General features: G+C 35.8%; 1 protein-coding gene across 2 annotated transcripts in view; it reads left to right on the forward strand.

Moving 5' to 3' along the window:
• The window catches only part of GRID2 (glutamate ionotropic receptor delta type subunit 2), a 1566068-nt gene that overhangs the window by 1421763 nt on the left and 122355 nt on the right, over positions 1 to 21950 (forward strand). For both annotated transcript variants that reach the window (XM_030916966.1, XM_030916977.1), the window contains one exon: positions 5698 to 5864. In XM_030916966.1, coding sequence (XP_030772826.1) covers positions 5698 to 5864 — 167 coding nt within the window. The remainder of the gene's footprint in view (positions 1 to 5697; positions 5865 to 21950) is intronic.

Here is a 21950-nt window from a genome sequence, read left to right on the forward strand (position 1 = left end):
CACAGTGTTGTAAAGAACAAATAAATGTGTGTGAAAATGGCATTTTTAGCAGTTGAAAAATGTTTGGTAAATGTTATCTATTATCATAAGAAATAAATGGAGGACAGAGGGAGGATATTCTTTCTTTAGCAAAGGAAATTCCTATCTAACCCTTTTGGTTTAAATGTCACTTTTCCATAATTGTTCCCACTGAATGTTTTTTAATAAGAAAAGATCATCATTTCTGTGTCTCTCTGAAGCTATAGATTGTGAAGTGAGCTTTTAAGAAATTTGCTAAATTAAAGATTCATGTGAGAAAGAATATTGTCCTCCCGATTCAAATCAAGATTGGTGGGATAACAGGTAGCGATAAGTTTGTTTGTTTGTGGCATGGACTTCTGTACTTAGTACAGGAGACTGCTACCTAATGAATTAAAAAGCAAAGTGCTTTCAGCATCAGCTCACAATGGAGATGTCAGAACAGGAGCATACAATACATGAGTAATCTATAAACAAATAGAAATGTGTAATAATCCCTAACATGTTGAGGAACACAGGTGCGGGTTTTGAAAATGTACTTTCCCATCCTTCACTTTATGTGGCAAGAAATGCAAATATTTGAGAAAATAACATTGAATGTTTACAGTTCTTCCCCTGACAAATGGAAAATTTCAAAAACCTTTAGGTTAGAGGAGTGTGCATAAATGAGAAATGGTCTCCAAAGCATATCTATGTTTTTAATTGGTTAGGTACTATTGATAAGGAATTTAAATATTTGGGGCTTTCTTATACAGCTATTTCAGTTACCAGAATATTTGAGACTTGTCCTGATTCCTTCCAATAAAAGTTAATTTCCATTTTCTTTTACCACTTTAAACAAAAACTGTTCGTATGATCCTTACCATAATAGGATTCATGTTACAACAATTTAGTACTTGACTTATCTCCACTACTGAGTTGTAAGCAGCTTGATGATGGGGGCCCAAGTCTTACCTTTATATTCCTTAGAGACTTAACCTTCAGGATTTTAGAATTAATGTGTAATGATTGTTAGTAAAATTGACTTTAAAGAACAGCTGCTATAGAAATAATACAGAAATGGGAACAAAACCTAGCTCCTAGTGTTACCTGGGAAGTGAGAAATTTATCACGGAGAGGCTATTGGTATATCAGGCACTATTATGAGGACACAGATGCTAAGCCTCAATAGTTACCAATGTCAATCAATAACCATAGCATCCTAGCATCTCTACTTTGGGGTCTGGAAATTGAAAACACTAGAGGTGGATATCACTTTGGATTATTTTTTCCTTCCTCATAATGAGACTTGGAATATGCTGACATGAAGCTCCCAGATTCAGTTTTGCTTTCTTCTGTTTAACCTAGTATGAAGGACTCTGCTGGTGTGGAATTCATTAGTAAATAAATCAATGGCATGTGATTCAGTTACCTACCTAAACATGGCCTCAAGAACAGGGCTAGTTGAAAATTTTTAAGAAAACTCCATTACCTAGTCAGATGGATTGAAAATTTTTAGACTAGTCCTTCAGTTATTATTCTGTTGAAAAGTGACTTTAGACTTTGTTGATGAGTATTTTATAGAGTTTTAATTTGATGGTTAAAAGCCATTCAAAAGGCAGTGATTATATGTTTTAATTGATGAAAAAGGCCAGGGTCATTTTTAAAAGCTAAAGTAGTTTGGGTTACTATGCAACATTTCGTTGCCATTGCTATAGGCTATAATCATACTGTCTTAATGATTCTCTTTTTAAAAAATCCATTCATAATGCTTTGGAACATCGGTATTGCAAGAGACAGCATATATAATGGCAAAGATAATGTTACTATACATTTAAGTAAAGCTCTACAGTTCACAAAGCCTTGACAACAAAGCTAGAAAACTTTTCTAACAGCAAAGCAATATGTCCCCTACTGGGGAGGTCCCTTGAGGTTTGTAAAGAAGCTGCCAGGGGATCCAGGAGGCCAGACTAACAGTTTAAAACAGAAGATAATCACAAAAAATCAAAGAGGAAGCTTCAAGGTCACTGCTACTCCCAATCACTGTAAATTTAGACCTAGGGAGCTAAAAGCAGATCTGCAAGTCGGTTGCAAAGGATCAGAGAAAAGAGGAAAACTATGGGATAACTCTGTGGGTGAGAAATCAATGTAGAGGAAACCTATACAAGTGTTTTTCCTTCTCTCACACCAAGACACCAAGCATCTCCTAGTTTATAATTCTATCAAGCCCCATGTATATAAAATTGTTTCTGATTATATTACTCATATTTTTAATCATCAGCATCATTAGTAATAAAAAAGCGGTGTGTATAAGCTGTCAGGATTGTTAAAATGCATACTCCCAGGCCTTAAACATCAAACATCATCATGCAGTAAGTTTGGGATTAGATCTAGAATCTACATATCTAACACAGAAATCCCCTAGTAATTCTAATGGTGGTGGTCTTAGCATCACATTGTGAGAAACACTGACTGATAGTACCTAAACTAGGATCTAAGGTACCACAGACACTCCATGAGTAATACTTGCATTACATGCTTTCTTTAGGGAAAAAACTTTTGTCTGTTTCAATACTTCATGTTTGGTTGGGGTTCACCTCAACAAAAGACAGTAAGTAACCACTGAGCACAGTTAACTGGACTGAAGGGTTTAGGCCATTCATTGTTTCATACAAAACATTTTACTGGGTGTCCAATGTTAGTGGGATCTAAGCAAATGTATTTAAAAGGCAACAATTAAATGTTTCTTTTATATTTGCTTCTTTTACTTTTATGTTTAGATATTCCATTCTTTTTTCAGTACCAAAAGAAGTCTCACATGTTCTTCTAGTTTTTCTTTTCTTAAAACTTTGTTTTTTAAAAATTATATTTAATTTATCACACTCAGAAATTTATTTTGTCTGGTGTGACGTAGTGCTCTGATATTGACATTTTTGCAGTTATCACCAGTCCCAGTCACATTTTTTGAACATTTCATATTTGCCACACTGATTTGATTTATTAACTTTCTAATACAGTCTTTTTTTTAAAGAGAGGTAAAAGTTTTATAATGGCAGAGGATTCTTTTATTATTATTATTATACTTAAGTTCTGGGATACATGTGGAGAACGTGCAGGTTTGTTACATAGGTATACACGTGCCATGACGGTTTGCTGCACCCATCAACCTGTCACCTACATTAGGTATTTCTCCTAATGCTATCCCTCTCCTAGCCCACTGACCCTGCAACAGGCCCTGGTGTGTGATGTTCCCCTCCCTGTGTCCATGTGTTCTCATTGTTCAGTTCTCACTTATGAGCAAGAATATGTGGTGTTTGGTTTTCTGTTCCTGTGTTAGTTTGCTGAGAATGATGGTTTCCAGCTTCAGCCATGTCCCTGCAAAGGACATGAACTGCCAGCAATTCCATTACTGGGTATATACCCAAGGAATTATAAATCATTCTACTATAAAGACACATGCACATGTATGTTTATTGCAGCACTATTCACAATAGCAAAGACTTGGAACCAACCCAAATGCCCATCGATGATAGACTGGATAAAGAAAATGTGGCACATATATGCTATGGAATACTGTGCAGTCTAATACAGTCTTTATATGACATTTATGTACTTTTAGAAACAGTAGACTTTTGTTCTGTTCCACTGATTTTCTATTCTGAAATACATTTTGTGCTGTTTTATTTTTAAGCTTTATAGCTTGTCTCATTACTTGGTATTCTAAGTCTCTGATAATTATTATTTTTTTAATTTTCAAAATTTCTTTACTATTCTTATCTGTTTTCTCCTAATTAAATTTGCAAAGCTCTTAAGAGGTTCTAAAATAAACTTTGGGCATTTTATTTAGAATTACATTTTGTATTGGAGAATCTGAGGAAAATTTAAATGTCTTTTGTAATTATGCATCCTCATTCTTAGGAATATGTTATATCTATCCAGAAACTTGTTCAAGCCATCTTCAGTCAGGTGTTAAAGTGTTCTTCATATAGCTTCTACTAATTTATTGTTAAATTTATCTCTATGTATTTATATTTAGTGTACATAGATATTTTTATTCAAACTATCATCTCGTTAATATATTAATAGAAAAACAAATTGTTTGTATATATCCATTTATGATCAATCTATTTTTTGAAATTTGAATTTTTAAAATACTTTTTCACTTGATTCTGGTGGGTTTCTTAAATATATCATCAAATAATGATAATTTTGTCTCTACTGGATGATAATTTTTTCCTAATAGATTGAAATCATAGTTTTGCTTCCATCCTTTTTTGCATAGGATAAAGTTGTTACAATAATGTTAATTTTAGGTTAATAGTAAGCATCATTTTCTTTACTTTAATGGTAATGCAATGAGAGTTTAAGCTTGAAATAGGTTTGCTGTTGTTTGAAGCATTCTGTATCTCATTATGGATTTTCTTTCTTCCTGGTTTACCACTAGATAGATAATAGGTAGATAACTGTTTATAATTTTGCCAAGTATCTTTCTTGTGTCTATTGAAAGATCATTTAAAAATTTTATAAAGCCTCATTTGTAAGATATATTGTCACCCAGTAACATTTCTAATACTAAACCAGTGTTTCTTTTCCTTGTTTAATAATGTTGCATTATTCTTTTAATATAAGCAAACTAACCTTGGAGTTTAACTATTACTTCTATTTATTTTATGAATTCCTTAAGTCCATTTTTACATGTAATATAGTGAAAATATACTTTATTGAGATGCTTAGGATAGTAGGTCGGGCTTTTTTGGGGGGGGGGTAAATTTGTGACTTAGTGTATGAGTGATTACTGAGGGGAAAAAAATAATCACTAAAGACATTGTAAATGAACCAGAGTAAAGTTATGTTCCAAAAATGATGATAAAGGAGGTTGTGGAATCCTTTTATTTTCCTCATTGCAATGCCCCCCCAAGGAGTTTTCTTCTAAGTTCAGCTGCAAGATATCCACAGGCCACATGTGATAATAGATTAATTTAAAAGGATATAGGACAGGAGATGTAGCTCATCAGCAGGGCAGCATTGCTCATTTTTCTTCAATGTGAGTTGTCCTTGCAGCTTTCATTTAGAATAGGGATGACATGCAAGATGATACCTATGTTAAGTGAGTGCAGAAACCCACCTGGCTTAGGAGCCTAGTAACACAAGGCATCAGTAGCTCTTGTAATAACTCCAAAGGCGTAACTTTCAGGGTCCCCAAAAGGGACAGTCCCAGTCACACGAATCACTGAAATGGTAGAAGCTCAAAGACATGGCTTCCTTTCTGCCCTCCATATCTGCAGGTTCTGCAGATGCAGATTCAACCACCCATGAACTGAAAATATTTTTAAAACACAATAGAGAGTAATAATATAATAAAAATACAAATTAACAATACAGTGCAACACCTGTTTATATTCTATGTACATTGTATTAGGTATCATAAGTAATCTAGACATGATTTAAGTATACTGGAGGATGTGTAGAGATTATATGCAAATACTGTGCCATTTTATATAAGGACTTGAGTATCCCTGCATTTTGGTATCCACAGGGGTTCTGAAATCAATCCCCGACAGATATTGAAAGATGACTGTATGTTCTATTATTTTTAGCATAATTAAATATATACCAATGTAATGTTTTTCGTCCTGTCTATGTAAATTAAAATTCCAACTTTAAACTCTATTTCTTCTTTTGTTCTTCATTTTTTCACAGGTAAAATATGGAAATTATGCTTTTGTATGGGATGCAGCTGTATTGGAATATGTGGCTATCAATGACCCAGATTGTTCCTTTTACACCATTGGAAATACTGTTGCTGATCGGGGATATGGAATTGCATTACAGCATGGCAGTCCTTACCGAGATGTTTTTTCACAAAGGTAAGATTTGTGTATGACCAAATAAGGGAAGAGATGAAATTTAGACAACGAATATCCGTTGGTTACCCGATCTGGTTTGTTACATTTTATTTCCTTTGTTAGGAGAAACACAATAAACAACAACAACAAAAAAGATAGTTATAAGTGGTTGTTCAATAAGACATTCATTACCTAAAACATGAAGTATTATTTTTCCCATAAGTAGTGGGAGAAATAATGCTACATATAACTGGTTTTACTTTCAAAAAATTGGTACGGAAAAGAAAGTAGATGTGTTAGTTATTTCTATTAGAAGTAAACTAGTAATCTAGTCTGAATTTTTAGTAGCAAATGTCACAGAGTTAAGAAAATGAATTCATTCTAAGAATACAAAAGCATAACATAAACTTCAGGACCAAGTTAAAGTTCTGATGGACTGAAGCACATAATGACAGGGATGTTTCCACCTGAATTTTGCAAAGGAAACGGTTAAGATTTTGGAGTTCCCCGCTTAGCATCAAAGTATACGGTAGATTTTGTCATGGAAATCAAGGAGATAACTTATTAAGACATTATATCCATTTTCAAATAAGAATGTTCTATGATAAAGGAGTTGTTTACAATGGAAGACTTTTAAATATATATTTTAGATTAACAATGCATATGAAAGACTTGGGCCTGAAAGGAATGCACAAAGATTACTGCATTTCATTCTGTCTCCTACCAAACAAGCCTGGACCTAAGACAGATTAATATCTTCCATGTAGAAGTATATCCTATTTTATACTGAAAGTACATTTTGTTTATTTTCTAGATTTTCTTCTACCTATTCTGTAGAATCTAATGATAATCTAAGAGGGCAGTTCCAGATAGTACTAAGGCCCTAAATTTCAAACAATTTGAGTTATATTTCTCCAAATTCTTAGGATAACAAAAAAGCCAGGCATTTTGTGTGTATTTTTTTAAAAGAACTAAAAATCAGTAGTTCACAATTTATGCCATAACTCTTCCATTAGCAAACCATAAAAATCTAAACCTCTCTCATTACATGTAAAATGAAGTTAGATTAATTCTAAGGTCCTGTATTAGTCAGCTTTTCTGTGTAGCAAACAACTCTATAAAGCATAAGTGATTTAGAAAAGTTACTTCTCATTCTCGAAACAAGGCTGTAATTTGGTTGTGCTCTGCTTCAAGCTGTGGGTCAACTGCAGGCCTACTCTGTGCAAGCTTCTCATTCCAAGGCCCAGGCTGAAGAAGCCGACCTAACAGGCACATGCAGTTCTCATTGCAAAGAGCATTTGCAAAAGAGATTGGCAGAAACCTGCAGTGTCTCCTGTGCTTCTTGCTTGGATGTGGCATATGTTCCATCTGCCCACAGATCACAAACCAAAGCAAGTCTCATGGCCAAGCCCAAAATTAATGGAGTGGGTAAATGTACTCCACATACAGGGAAGGAAGGAGTAAAGGATTATGAATAGGCTGGATGCAGTGGTTCACACCTGTAATCCCAGCACTTGGGGAGGCCAAGGCAGGTGGATCACTTGAGGCCAGGAGTTTGAGACTAGCCTGGCCAACATGGAGAAACCCCATCTCTACTAATAATATGAAAGTTATCCAGGTGTGGTGGTGCATGCCTATAATCCCAGCTACTTGGGAGGCTGAGATATGAGAATCACTTGAGCTTGGGAGGTGGAGGTTGCAGTGAGCTGAAAGTGAAATACATAGGCATTAACTGAGAAGCAAAATACTAAATAATAATCAATCAAAACACATTTATTGATGAGCAAATTCTCAGAGGAACAAACTACAAAAATCAGTTATGCCATAGGGAATCTGTCTGTAAAGCACTTGGCATCTAGTTGGAGATACAAAACCCATGCACAAGAAACAAAGAACAATACAGACATTTCTATAAATGTGTGTTGATATATATGTATCATATATTTATGATATATATGTATATGATATCAGTATTGTTTATTTATATTATTTTAAGTAATGTAGTTAAGGTATTGAAATAATTGAACAGCATGCAGAATAGTTAAGCAAAGGAAAATGAGTGAAAACTCTCCAGAGAAGGTAAGCCTGGAACTTGACCTTGATCAGGCAAGGGGAAATAAGGAGAAATAACAAATAGAAGAGACCCTTCTAAGGGAAGAAACACACCACTGCTTTTAATTTAGATGTGAGGATGGAAAAGCGTAATAGAATAAAAAGCGATCCCGGGTTTCATGGTGAAAGACCAGCAGAACTGTTTAATGAATCCTTAACATTACTCAGATAATTGAGAAAAAGATTATTGATTATTGATTAGTTGTGGTTACTTGGCTTTTTCATTACTAAAAATGTTCTTGTTTTTCGGACTTGATTTTCTGGATTTTTTTTTTTTTTTTTTTTTTTTTTTTTTTTTGAGACATTGTTTTACTCTTGTCGCCCAGACTGGGGTGCAGTGGCACGATCTCGGCTCACTGCAACCTCCCCGTCCCGGGTTCAAGCGATTCTCCTGCCTCAACCTCCCAAGTACCTGGGATTACACGTGCATGCCACCACATCAGGCTAATTTTTTGTATTTTGAGTAGAGATGGGATTTCGCTATGTTGGGCAGGCTGGTCTTGAACTCCTGACATCAGGTAATCCGCCCGCCTCAGCCTCCCAAAGTGCTGAGATTACAGGCATGAGCCACTGCACCCAGAGATTTTCTGGATCTTTTATGTAAAAAATAATGGATGAACATAATAGTAATTAAAGAAATATTTAATAAATTACACCAAGTGTTGCATTTCTTATTAGCCCTGTGGTGCTTTACCTATCAGAGACTTTAATTCTCAGAAAATGTACTCTAGTGAACTACTAAAAAGTAATATTAAGCATTGAGCATTATTTTTTCTTTATTTGATATGCAGTATAGATGTTGGCAGTTTAAATTGTTCCTTTCTGTGGAGTGTCTTGATAATGACATCCTGCATCCTGATTCCGTGGACAAATGGAGAAAGGGAGAGCCAGGAAAGAAGCAGGACCTCGCAATCATCAGTGGTGTGCCAGCTCCTCTCTTTATACACATGTACCACATTAATTTATCACCCAAAACCTCTTGCTAAATTCAGAAAATATTTGCATTTGTTCCATTTTTTTATAGCCATAAGGTAAAAGAGATCTTCCCTTTTTGTTAACTGATTTCAAAAACTATGAAGATCATCAAATTTAACCATTTTAGTACATTCTGGTCAATATGTTTTATACATCGGCATCCAGGGCCATTGATTAAACTAAATCACTTATTACTATTGTGATTATCTTCAATGAAAATATAGTATACTAGGTGATTTTAATAATTCAATATTACTTTTCAGGTGACTATATTTCTATAACTTCTAAAATATTAAGAAATATAGAAATATAACAACTTCTAAAATATTAAGGTACTTCAATATGTAACAAATATTAGCATGTAAAATAAAAAATATATAGTGATACAGTAACTACATTTATTATCTGCTGTCAGATGTCTTATATATTTATGTATTTCATAGGCACTTTAGAACAATCATATGAGGTGTTGCACATTTGTTCATTATAGCATTGCTTATTAGTGCATGACTGCTATGCTACAAGTACATACACTGAGTGGATGAGTCTGCACCTGGACAACCTTTGAATTCAGCTTAGGAGATATGGGTTATAGTGATACACTCACATGTACGATTGTATGTGAGCGAACACACATTGGAATGACTTCAAGGAACCAGTAAGCGCTACAATTTATATAACCATAGAAATACTTAGAAGCGTTTTGCTTCCTTTTGTGTCCTTTCTGCACATAAACTAGATAACTTGGCAGCAGAAGTTAAAGTCAGTCTTTTTTTTTTTTTTTTTTTTTTTTTTTTGGTCATCAGATGTGTGTGTTTGTGTGGTAAGTAAGGCTTGCAATGAATTCTCGACCTGACACTATTTGTCATCGGATGTTTTATGTGGTACTCACCTTGTAACTTCTTAGTTTAAAAAAATTTAGTCATATGTTGTCTCATTAAAGGCATTTAAGAATGAAGAAAACTGAATTTTTCAGGTTGCCTTCATTGTGCAGTAAATAAAATTAACTCCAGCGTTGACTTCAGAATCTTAACGATGCAGAAAGCTAAAAAGATAACCAAAAAGAATGAGCTCATATCTGTTCTCAAATCTTAAGTGGATATTAGGAAAAAATAATTCATTAGTTTAATTTCATAGTTCACCCATAAAGAGGTCACATTTTGCTTATTGGCTTCTAGTCCCTAAACTTGGGATATAGAACTACCCAAAGCACAAAAACAATTACATGTTCCAAGTTGTATGGAGAATAATTTTTCTTGGATTCATGATAGTGACACATATATAAACAGGGGTTCAAACTAATCACAGAATTTGAGAATTTTTGGAAATGAAATTAACAGTAGCTATCCTCTTTCTGACAAGGATGAAAGTAGTCCACAGGAATAAACAACTGGGTTAGAATCACAAAAAGAAGCAATAAAAGTGGAAAAAATTCAAAATTTCTGATTTCATATCCATTTTTCTGGTCACTATACATTCTATCTTCCCTTATATTTCTTGTAAAAGCATGTAAGAATAATGTCAAGCTTATATTCTTATATTGTCCTTACTACATGCTAGACTCTAAGCTCCTACACATAATAACCTGTGAGGTAAATACTGTTGCTGTCCTAATTGTACAGACCCAGAAACTGGGACATAATGAAGTAAAGTAACCTGTGCAAGTTCACGAAGCTGTCGATTATTAGAGCTGAGATTCAAACCCAGAGTCTGGCTCCAAAAATTGGGTCTCTTAACCATTCTGCTATACTGCTTTTCACAAAAATGACATACGCTTTTAACAAGTGTGTTTCAAGTAAATACTTAGGGATTCTGTCTCTCTCTCTACACATGCACACACACAGACACACACAGAGTAGAATTAATCACAATCTTTGATCCTTCACCAATACTGTCATTATTGGTCCATAAATAGCTACTTTTATTCATTTATTTGGTTAGTTTTAAACTCCTTAGTTGTAGTCTTTTTTCCTATTAACTATTAGAATATTTAATTTAATATTATAACTATTGGAATTATTTTCCTATTAACTATTAGAATATTTAGTGCTTTATTTTGTATTTTTACTTGGATTAAAAAAGAGAATATTAGATCTTTTTAGCTCCCTCTATCTTGATACTTCTTACACTTTACCTCTTGGGTCCTACCTCCCGTTGTTAAGCTCCTGAGCTCCTTGAGTTCACGCATGCGTTTGTACATCTCTAGTGCCTACTTTCTTGTTTAGCATGCAGTAAGCATTCAATAATTATTTCATACATGATAAAAGATCTACTTAATTTTTGGCTAAAGGTCAGCCCATTTATTTATAGCCAAATAAACCTCTGTGCTTTTTGCTTGCTTGATAATTTCTAACGTCTTCCTTTTTATCATAATTATTTTTTCTTTCTTGGTTTCTACAATTTTTCATCCAACCAATAAAAAAGCTAAGAAAAAAAAAAGCTAAGAAGAAAAAGAAAACAAACACAGCACCTGCCTACCCTTCTTTCCAACTCCCTGCTGTAATGATTTTTATGCTTTCATTCCCACAAGGAAAGTAAAAAACATTCCTTTAACTTGAAAGCATAATCCTAATCCTTTAATTCCCCAATTGGAATGGGGTGCTTTCCAAGCATTCTGTTCACCATTCAGGAAGGGGAAAAAAGCAGCTCCTATTGATTGCCCACTTAGTGCCTCCAGGATTGGTAAACAAATGGCTTAAGCTCTGTATTCAGCTGGTTAAAAGAATCTCTCAGAAAGGTACATAAAACCAGAAGTTAAACAGTTTACTGGCTTCCCTTTAGAGATGCAAAATATAAACTAGCCCCAAGCTCTGAGAGCAGAAGTGATGTTACTGAGACACATTTGTAAACATTAAGCAATATGAAAGTATACATTAAACCATGTAATATAGACAACACTTGCAGAAAAATTTTTAAGGAAAATGAAATCAGTGAAGACTAGACTATAAAAGGTTACTAGACTTGAGCAGGGAGAATTCAAGAATAAATCAAATTTGGATATGAGAACAGGTGCAGGTAAAATACTCAGGAAAACATGAGAAATTCACATAAATAGAAACAGTCATCATGTGTTTGAAAGGATGATGAGAAGGAACAACTTGACTGGAGATAATATTAGTCGAGGGATTTAGGTAGAGAAACTAAAATTGAATATGACAGACTATCAACAGCTGCTAGTTATAAAGCATCTACTGCGCTAAACACTTGATATGTTTCATATACTGCTTGCCACATCTCTGTGCATTGCATTTCATAAATTTGAGGAAACTGAGCCTCAGACTTAAGTATCTTGCCAAATTCACATAGCTAATAACAAACAGATCTAGGACTCAGGTTGAAGCTCATGTCCTTACTCAGCACCCTCCACCAGCTTTGTGGGGCTCTGAGAAGAGAAATATCTGTACAGAGGAAGATTTGAGGAGTCTGAGGTGTTAGGTTAACTTTTCATTGAAGAAGGCCATTTGCAAGGCTGCTGTAGTATTCCAACTGGGAAGCAGTAAGAATACTACAAAAGAACGATGAAAAAGGATTAGAAAAAAGGTAAGTTTGGAGAAGGGATAGGGAGAACTTGGTGAAAAATCAAAGAAGTGCATAAAATCCGGGAACCTGAATGAGAAAGGCTGTGCAGATTTCAGTGGCCACGAACAGCCCCCTCGTTTCTCCTACTTCTTCCAGCTCTCTAACTTCTCCTTCTTGGTCATCTATTACAAGTTTGCATCAGCTCTATTTCATCATTTTTAGAAAGGCAGCGTTTATTTTAATTATGATCATTCACTACCCAGTAAACAGATAATTATTTCTAAGAACCATACAGCCTACAGATTTCTGTTCTGTTGTCGCTCACATCACAGTCACATATTCCTATTGGTATTCTTCTCTCTCACAATACATCAGATGTTATTTTTTTAATTTTTATATATATATATACACACACACGTTTTATTTAATTTATGTGTGTATATATAATATATCTGTTACGTATATTTATACATATATTTTTGCTTTAAAAGAATGACATTTTATCTTATAAAATGTGAAAGGAAATTATTTTCTTTTCTCACATAATACACGTCTATTTAGATAAGGACTAGCCTCTGGAATCCATATAAAGGAATATGCTATTCCTATATCAGAGCAACCTCCTCTTTAAAACATCTGTTTTAAATTTAGAATTTTTAATTTAAAAAACTTCAATAAACAAGAAAAATGAGTAAGCTTATTTGTCTATCAATCTTTTTCTGTTTCCTGAATCCTTGTGGAGCTATTTTTATGACAAATATCCTGTGAGTTTTAGTAAGCACCCTGACTGCTACTTCTACTGGAGAATCTAAATAATTTACATCTGTTTTACAGTTTAATCTAAATAGATGACAGAGTAAGTATAGTTAGTGATATTTCCAGTATGTGAATATTTCAAAAATATTTATGGGCTCCATATGATTTGAGATTAGTTTTATTAATCTTGCCAAGCTGTAGCCAAATTTTAAACAATTATAAACCTTTACTTTCAAGAAGCATATAGCATTCTCACTGCTAAGCACAAACCTAGGCATCAAACAGCAACCCCATGGGGTAGATTTTTAAGTGATACGTGTTTCCATTCTTCTTGTACTACATCATACGGCATTCGGGGAACACTGTATTCAAGATACAACAGTACCCTTTATGAACAAGCATCTTTATTCGACTTTTCTGGGATAAGTCCTGAGCTACAGGGAAGATAAATGACTAGTGCAAGGTGCAAGGCAGTATTTCAGCTGGATAGTAAGCCCATGATGCTGGACCAAGCTGCTTTTCAAGCAGCAAGTCTGATCAGCCATTTTACAAATAAGATTTGTGCTGTTTCTAGATCTCAGTAAATATTGTTTCTTAAAAACACTGTTGGTTTACAAAAAGCGTAGTTATTTTACTGATATGATCTAGATGTTACTGAAGGCTTTTAAACAAAATATTCCAGAACTTAAAACCACAAATTCGCATTGCACTTGAAAATACACACACACACACACACACATATGCACACACACACACACACACTCTCTCCAGAGTAATTATCACTGTCTCAAAAACCCTTTTATTCCCTTATAGTTAAATCACATTTTTAACATTCAAAACACTCATTCTACTCAACAAACATAGTCTCAAGACACTTTTTACCGTTTGAAAAATTCAGTCTACTTTTAAAAGGAAAATTTGATGTCATCAAAAATAATCAAAGAACATGCTACTTTTTCATAGACCCTTAAAATATTGTAAGCATAGTGACATCATGGGAATAAACGTGTGGGCTTACATAATAATTATGTCGGTAGAGGAAACAATCATAGATTTTGAGCCATGAGTGAGCCTTTGGCATGCATTTAGATAACTCTCTAATTTTTCAAATGTGAAACCAAGAAGGGAAGTGGGGTGCCCTGCCCAGGGTATAACCCTTGGTTAAAACCATGCCCTGGAGACCACTAGTCCAGATTCCCAGTCCAGTGTCCCATCCCCTGCCCTGTTCTGCCAGTTCCTTTTGTTTAAAAAAAGTCAGTTTTTATCCCTAAAATTTACCAGTAAAATATATGTTTTCACAAACATAGTCTTGTCAATATATTACATAAAGGACAGGAATATTCATTAGGAAATACATTCAACAGGGCCATAAACGTAACTAGAACATCTGTTTAAAAATTGTCATTACTTCATAGACACAAGAAAATGTAGCACAAAGATGAATAGAGTGTTTTGGAATGTGTTCTCTAACTTATAAAGAAACTCTGCTGTAGCCTAAAATAGTAGTCGACATTCATTGAAAACTCAGCAGGTGCCAAGTATCACTATAAAGGCCCTAACTATGTTAAATAATTTAATTCTCATAATAAGCTTGTGAGATAAATATTATTAACTTTATTTTATAGAAGAGGAAACTAAATCACAGAAATGATTTGAAATTGTCCAAAATCATAAAACTAATAAGTGACAAAGCCAGGCTTTGAACGCATGCTGTCAAAGACTATACTATCCTGGCTCATATTCCCACAAGTCTAAGAACATGCACCAATGCTGGAAAAGGATAATAAGGATCTAAATTGTCTTCATGACTGCCGGCATGGCTGCCTTCCTTCATGTTAAAATGCTTTTGCGCATTTTAGTTTAAATGAAATGCAGAATATTTTCAGAAACTTAAATGATATAACAATACCAAACGGTCCTCCATTACAGGGAGGGAGAGATCCATCTGAAATTGAAGCTGTCTTACATCAGCTGACTAGAAGTAAATATATTGAAAATTGAAAGCTCTGGGAGGATACTGAAGTATTTTCCCTTCCTCTCATCTTCCTTTGCTACAAGTTAGCTTAAGACTACATAATCAAAACTTTAATTCTTCTTTCATGGAAGTTTTAATTCATCATTACATTTTAATTGGTGGAAATCATAATTGCCTCTTATCTATCTCATTTCATAGTTCTTTGAGCAGCTCAAATAAACTAACATCATAATTGGTCAGACTGTCTACTTACATGTTAAATGTTTACTAATGTGAAACAGAATCTGATACTTCTAGACATGAATTATGGCTAAGATGAAAATATAAGAGTTTTTTATATGGAATAAGAGCCATTATTCTGTATAGCCCAGATAAGTCTAACATAGCTCTAATGAGTTCTGTATTTGTGAAATTAGTTCTCTGTTTTAACACCAATTTCAAAATGAGAAATATATACCTCAATGGATTCATTTACTTTTTTCTTTTTATTTATCTATTTATTTATTTTATTATACTTTAAGTTCTAGAGTACATGTGCACAACGTGCAGGTTACATATGTATACATGTGCCACATTGGCGTGCTGCACCCATTAACTTGTCATTTACATTAGGTATATCTCCTAATGCTATCCCTCCCCCTCCCCCAACCCCATGGCAGGCCCCAGTGTGTGACATTCCCCTTCCTGTGTCCAAGTGTTCTCATTGTTCAATTTCCACCTATGAGTGAGAACATGCGGTGTCTGGTTTTTTTTCCTTGCGATAGTTTACTGAGAATGACGGTTTCCAGCTTCATCCATGTCCCTACAAAGGACATGAACTCATCCTTTTATGGCTGCCTAGTATACCATGGTGTATATGTGCCACACTTTCTTAATCCAATCTATCATTGATGGATATTTAGGTTGGTTCCAAGTCTTTGCTATTGTGAATAATGCTGCAATAAACATATGTGTGCATGTGTCTTTATAGCAGTGTGTTTTATAATCTTTTGGGTATATACCCAGTAATGGGATGGCTGGGTCAAATGGTATTTCTTGTTCTAGATCCTTGAGGAATCACCACTGTCTTTCACAATGGTTGAACTAGTTTACAGTCCCACCAACAGTGTAAAAGTGTTCCTATTTCTCCACATCCTCTCCAGCACCTGTTGTTTCCTGACTTTTTAATGATCGCCATTCTAACTGGTGTGAGATGGTATCTCATTGTGGTTTTCATTTGCGTTTCTGTGATGGGAGTGATGATGAGCATTTTTTCATGTGTCTGTTGGCTACATAAATGTCTTCTTTTGAGAAGTGTCTGTTCATATCCTTCACCCACTTTTTGATGGGGTTGTTTTTTTGTTGTAAATTTGTTTGAGTTCTTTCTAGATTCTGGATATTAGCCCTTTGTCAGATGAGTAGGTTGCAAAAATTTTCTCCCATTCTGTAGTTTGCCTGTTGACACTCTGATGACAGTTTCTTTTGCTGTGCAGAAGCTCTTTAGTTTAATTAGATCCCATTTGTCAATTTTGACTTTTGTTGCCGTTGCTTTTCGTGTTTTAGACATGAAGTGGTTGCCCATTCCTATGTCCTGAATTGTATCGCCTAAGTTTCCTTCTAGGGTTTTTATGGTTTTAGGTATAACATTTAAGTCTTTAACCTATCTTGAATTAATTTTTGTATAAAGTGTAAGGAAAGGATCCAGTTTCAGCTTTCTACATAAGGCAGGCCAGTTTTCCCAGCACTATTTATTAAATAGGGAATCCTTTCACCATTTCTTGTTTTTGTCAGGTTTGTCAAAGATCAGATGGTTGTAGATGTGTGGTATTATTTCTGAGGACTCTGTTCTGTTCCATTGGTCTGTATCTCTGTTTTGGTATCAGTATCATGCTATTTTGGTTACTGTAGCCTTGTGGTATAGTTTGAAGTCAGGTAACGTGATGCCTCCAGCTTTGTTCTTTTGGCTTAGGATTGTCTTGGCACTGAGGGCTCTTTTTTGGTTCCATATAATGTTTAAAGTAGTTTTTTTCCAATTCTGTGAAGAAAGTCATTGGTAGATTAATGAGGATGGCATTGAATCTATAAATTACCTTGGGCAGTATGGCCATTTTCATGATATTGATTCTTCCTATCCATGAGCATGGTATGTTCTTCCATTTTTCTGTGTCCTCTTTTATTTCATTGTGCAGTGGTTTGTAGTTCTCCTTGAAGAGGTGCTTCACATCCCTTGTAAGTTGGATTCCTATGTATTTTATTCTCTTTGAATCAACTGTGAATATGAGTTCACTCATGATTTGGCTCTCCGTTGTCTGTTATTGGTGTATAAGAATGCTTGTGATTTTTGCACATTGATTTTGTATCCTGAGACTTTGCTGAGGTTGCTTATCAGCTTAAGGAGATTTTGGGCTGAGATGATGGAGTTTTCTAAATGTACAATCATGTCATCTGCAAACACAGACAATTTGACTTCCTTTTTTCCTAATTGAATACCCTTTATTTCTTTCTCCTGCCTGACTGCCCTAGCCAGAACTTCCAACACTATGTTGAATAGGAGTGGTGAGAGAGCGCATTCCTGTCTTGTGCCAGTTTTCAAAGGGAATGCTTCCAGTTTTTGCCCATTCAGTATGATATTGGCTGTGGGCTTTTCATAAATAGCTCTTATTGTTTTGAGATACATCCCATCAATACCTAATTTATCGAGAGTTTTTAGCATGAAAGGCTGTTGAATTTTGTCAAAGGCCTTTTCTGCATCTATTCAGATAATCATGTGGTTTTTGTCTTTGGTTCTGTTTATATGCTGGATTACATTTATTGATTTGCGTATGTTGAACCAGCCTTGCATCCCAGGGATGAGGCCCACTTGATCATGATGGATAGCTTTTTGATGTGCTGCTGGATTCAGTTTGCCAGTATTTTATTGAGGATTTTTGCATCGATGTTCATCAGGGATATTGGTCTAAAATTCTCTCTTTTTGTTGTGTCTCTGCCACGCTTTCGTATCAGGATGATGCTGGCCTCATAAAATGAGTTACGGAGGACTCCCTCTTTTTCTGTTTCAGAAGGAATGGTACCAGCTCTTCCTTGTACCTCTTGGTACAAGGAATGGAATAGTTTCAGAAGGAATGGTGCCAGCGCCTCCTTGTACCTCTTGTAGAATATGGCTGTGAATCTGTCCGGTCCTGGACTTTTTTTGGTTGATAGGCTATTAATTATTGCCTCAATTTCAGAGCGTGTTATTGGTCTATTCAGGGATTCAACTTCTTCCTGGTTTAGTCTTGGGAGGGTGTATGTGTCCAGGAATTTATCCATTTCTTCTAGATTTTCTAGTTTATTTGCATAGAGGTGTTTATAATATTCTCTGATGATAGTTTGTATTTCTGTGGGATCGGTGGTGATATCCCCTTTATCATTTTTTATTGCATCTATTTTTTTTTTTTTTTTTTTTTTTTTCTGAGGCGGAGTCTCGCTCTGTCGCCCAGGCTGGAGTGCAGTGGCCGGATCTCAGCTCACTGCAAGCTCCGCCTCCCGGGTTCCCGCCATTCTCCTGCCTCAGCCTCCCGAGTAGCTGGGACTACAGGCGCCCGCCACCTCGCCCGGCTAGTTTTTTGTATTTTTTAGTAGAGACGGGGTTTCACTGTGTTAGCCAGGATGGTCTCGATCTCCTGACCTCGTGATCCACCCGCCTCGGCCTCCCAAAGTGCTGGGATTACAGGCTTGAGCCACCGCGCCCGGCCTATTGCATCTATTTGATTCTTCTCTCTTTTCATCTTTATTAGTCTTGCTAGTGGTCTATCAATTTTGTTAAACCAGCTCCTGGATTCATTGATTTTTTTGAAGGGTTTTTTGTGTTTCTGTCTCCTTCAGTTCTGTTCTATTTAGGAGAGTTAGCTCTTCCTGTTGAATTGATCCCTTTACCATTATGTAATGGCCTTCTTTGTCTCTTTTGATCTTTGTTGGTTTAAAGTCTGTTTTTTCTGAGACTAGGATTGCAACCCCTGCCTTTTTTTGTTCTCCATTTGCTTGGTTGGTCTTCCTCCATCCCTTTATTTTGAGCCTATGTGTGTCTCTGCACGTGAGATGGGTCTCCTGAATACAGCACACTGATGGGTTTTGACTCTTTATCCAATTCACCAGTCTGTGACTTTTAATTGGAGCATTTAGCCCATTTACATTTAAGGTTAATATTGTTATGTGTGAATTTGATCCTGCCATTATGATGTTAGGTGTTTATTTTGCTCATTAGTTGATGCAGTTTCTTCCTCGCATCGATGGACTTTACATTTTGGCATGTTTTTGCAGTGGCTGGTACCAGTTGTTCCTTTCCATGTTTCGTGCTTCCTTCAGGATCTCTTGTAGGGCAGGCCTGGTGGTGACAAAATCTCTAAGCATTTGCTTATCTGTAAAGGATTTTATTTCTCCTTCACTTATGAAACTTAGTTTGGCAGGATGTGAAATTCTGGGTTGAAAATTCTTTTCTTTAAGAATGTTGAATGTTGGCCCCCACTCTCTTCTGGCTTGTAGAGTTTCTGCCAAGAGATCTGCTGTTAGTCTGATGGGCTTCCCTTTGTGGGTAAACTGACCTTTCTCTGTGGCTGCCCTTAACATTTTTTCCTTCACTTCATCTTTGGTGAATCTTACAATTATGTGTCTTGGAGTTGCTGTTCTTGAGGAGTATCTTTGTGGCGTTCTCTGTATTTCCTGAATTTGAATGTTGGCCTGCCTTTCTAGGTTGGGGAAGTTCTCCTGGATAATATCCTGCAGAATGTTTTCCAACTTGGTTCCATTTTCCCTGTCACTTTCAGGTACACCAATCAGATGTCAATTTGGTCTTTTCACATAATCCCATGTTTCTTGTAGGCTTTGTTCATTTCTTTTTACTCTTTTTTTCTCTAAACTTCTCTTCTCACTTCATTTCATTCATTTGATCTTCAATCACTGATGCCCTTTCTTCCAGTTGATCAAATCAGCTACTGAAACTTGTTCATCTGTCACGTAGTTCTCTTGCCATGGTTTTCAGCTCCACCAGGTCATTTAAGGACTTCTCTGAGCTGGTTATTCTAGTTAGCCATTCATCTAATCTTTTTTCAAAGTTTTTAGCTTCTTTGCAATGGGTTCTAACATTCTCCTTTAGCTCAGAGAAGTTTGATTGTCCAAAGCCTTCTTCTCTCAACTTGTCAAGGTCATTCTCCATCCAGCTTTGTTCCATTCCTGGTGAGGAGCTGCGTTCCTTTGGAGGGGGAGAGGCAGTCTGAGTTTTAGAATTTTCAGCTTTTCTGCTGTTTTCTCCCCATCTTTGTGGTTTTACCTACCTTTGGTCTTTGATGATGGTGACGTACAGATGGAGTTTTAATGTGGATGTCCTTTCTGTTTGTTAGTTTTTCTTCTAACAGTCAGGACCCTTAGCTGCAGAGCTGTTGGAGTTTGCTGGAGATCCCCTCCAGACCCTCTTTGCCTGAGTATCAGCAGCGGAGGCTGCAAAACAGTGAATATTGCTGAACAGCAAATGTTGCTGCAAGCCAGATGTGGGATATAATCTCCTGGTGTGCCGTTTGCTAAGACCACTGGAAAAGTGCAGCATTAGGGTGGAAGCGACCTGATTTTCCAGGTGCCGTCTGTCACAGCTTCCTTTGGCTAGGAAAGGGGATTCCCTGACCCCTTGCACTTCCTGGGTGAGGTGATGCCTCATCCTGCTTCGGCTTATGCTCGGTGGGCTGCACGCACTGTCCTACACCCACTGGCCAACAAGCCCCAGTGAGATGAACCCGGTACCTCAGTTGGAAATGCAGAAATCACTGTCTTCTGCGTCGCTCACGCTGGGAGCTGTAGACTGGAGCTGTTCCTATTCGGCCATCTTGGAACTGCCCCACCTACTTTTTTCATAATAATCCATTCTGCTTCTGTCATTTTATAAAAGCTCTTTATTTTTGAAATGTTAGTAACTAATGAAAATGATCACAATCTAACATGTTTTTCCTTTGTATATTACTGGCCTAAGAAACATATTTAAAACTTGCATATTAATGATATTTTTACCAGTGTTCCATGAGCATAGGATATGGCATGACAGAAAGGAGCTGGCACCTAAAAAAAACATGAGATTTCTACTCTGTAAAGTGTTTTATCCTTATCCAAAATAGTGATTTTGATAGTAAAATTTTTGTTCTAATGATTTTTCTCAATTTTCTGTGTATTTTCCATTAATGAACCAAAATCCCTGTAGTACTCTCTACAAAAACCATCATGGCCCTTCTAGGGAGCCTCTTATATTCTTTGTGCTAATCAGCATGGATTTTACTAGTATTAATTTCCTCTTTTCTGCATGTTTTTAGCAAGTGTAGAAATTTGCCAAACAAATTACTTCTCAACCAGAAAATATTCAGTAAAGTGACCCAAAATCATTCATTAAGGTAGAAGAGAAAATAGACTGGGACTCACAGCCTGTAAATATCAGACCAGCCTGACTCAATTTAGGACAAGCGGAATCATTGAAGGATTTAGAAAAACCTAGCCATAATCAGAAGCATGCTTTTTGATCAGTTTGAAAAAATATATATGCAATGAAATAAAAGGAATTGACTAGATGAGAGAGTACCAGATAGGAGGCCATGTTGTATCTATAATGTCTCCAAGAAGGTAGAGATTCGTGTCTGTTTTATTCAGAGATGTATTCCAAAGCACCTGGAAGAAAGCCTAATACATAATAGCTGTTTGATAAATATTAGCTGAGTGAAAAAATTCATGAATGAATGACCCAGGAAAAATCAAAGGCCTGACCTGGAGTGAAGGCAAAA

This window comes from Rhinopithecus roxellana, chromosome 2, assembly GCF_007565055.1.
Source record: "Rhinopithecus roxellana isolate Shanxi Qingling chromosome 2, ASM756505v1, whole genome shotgun sequence".
Classification (NCBI taxonomy): domain Eukaryota; kingdom Metazoa; phylum Chordata; class Mammalia; order Primates; family Cercopithecidae; genus Rhinopithecus; species Rhinopithecus roxellana.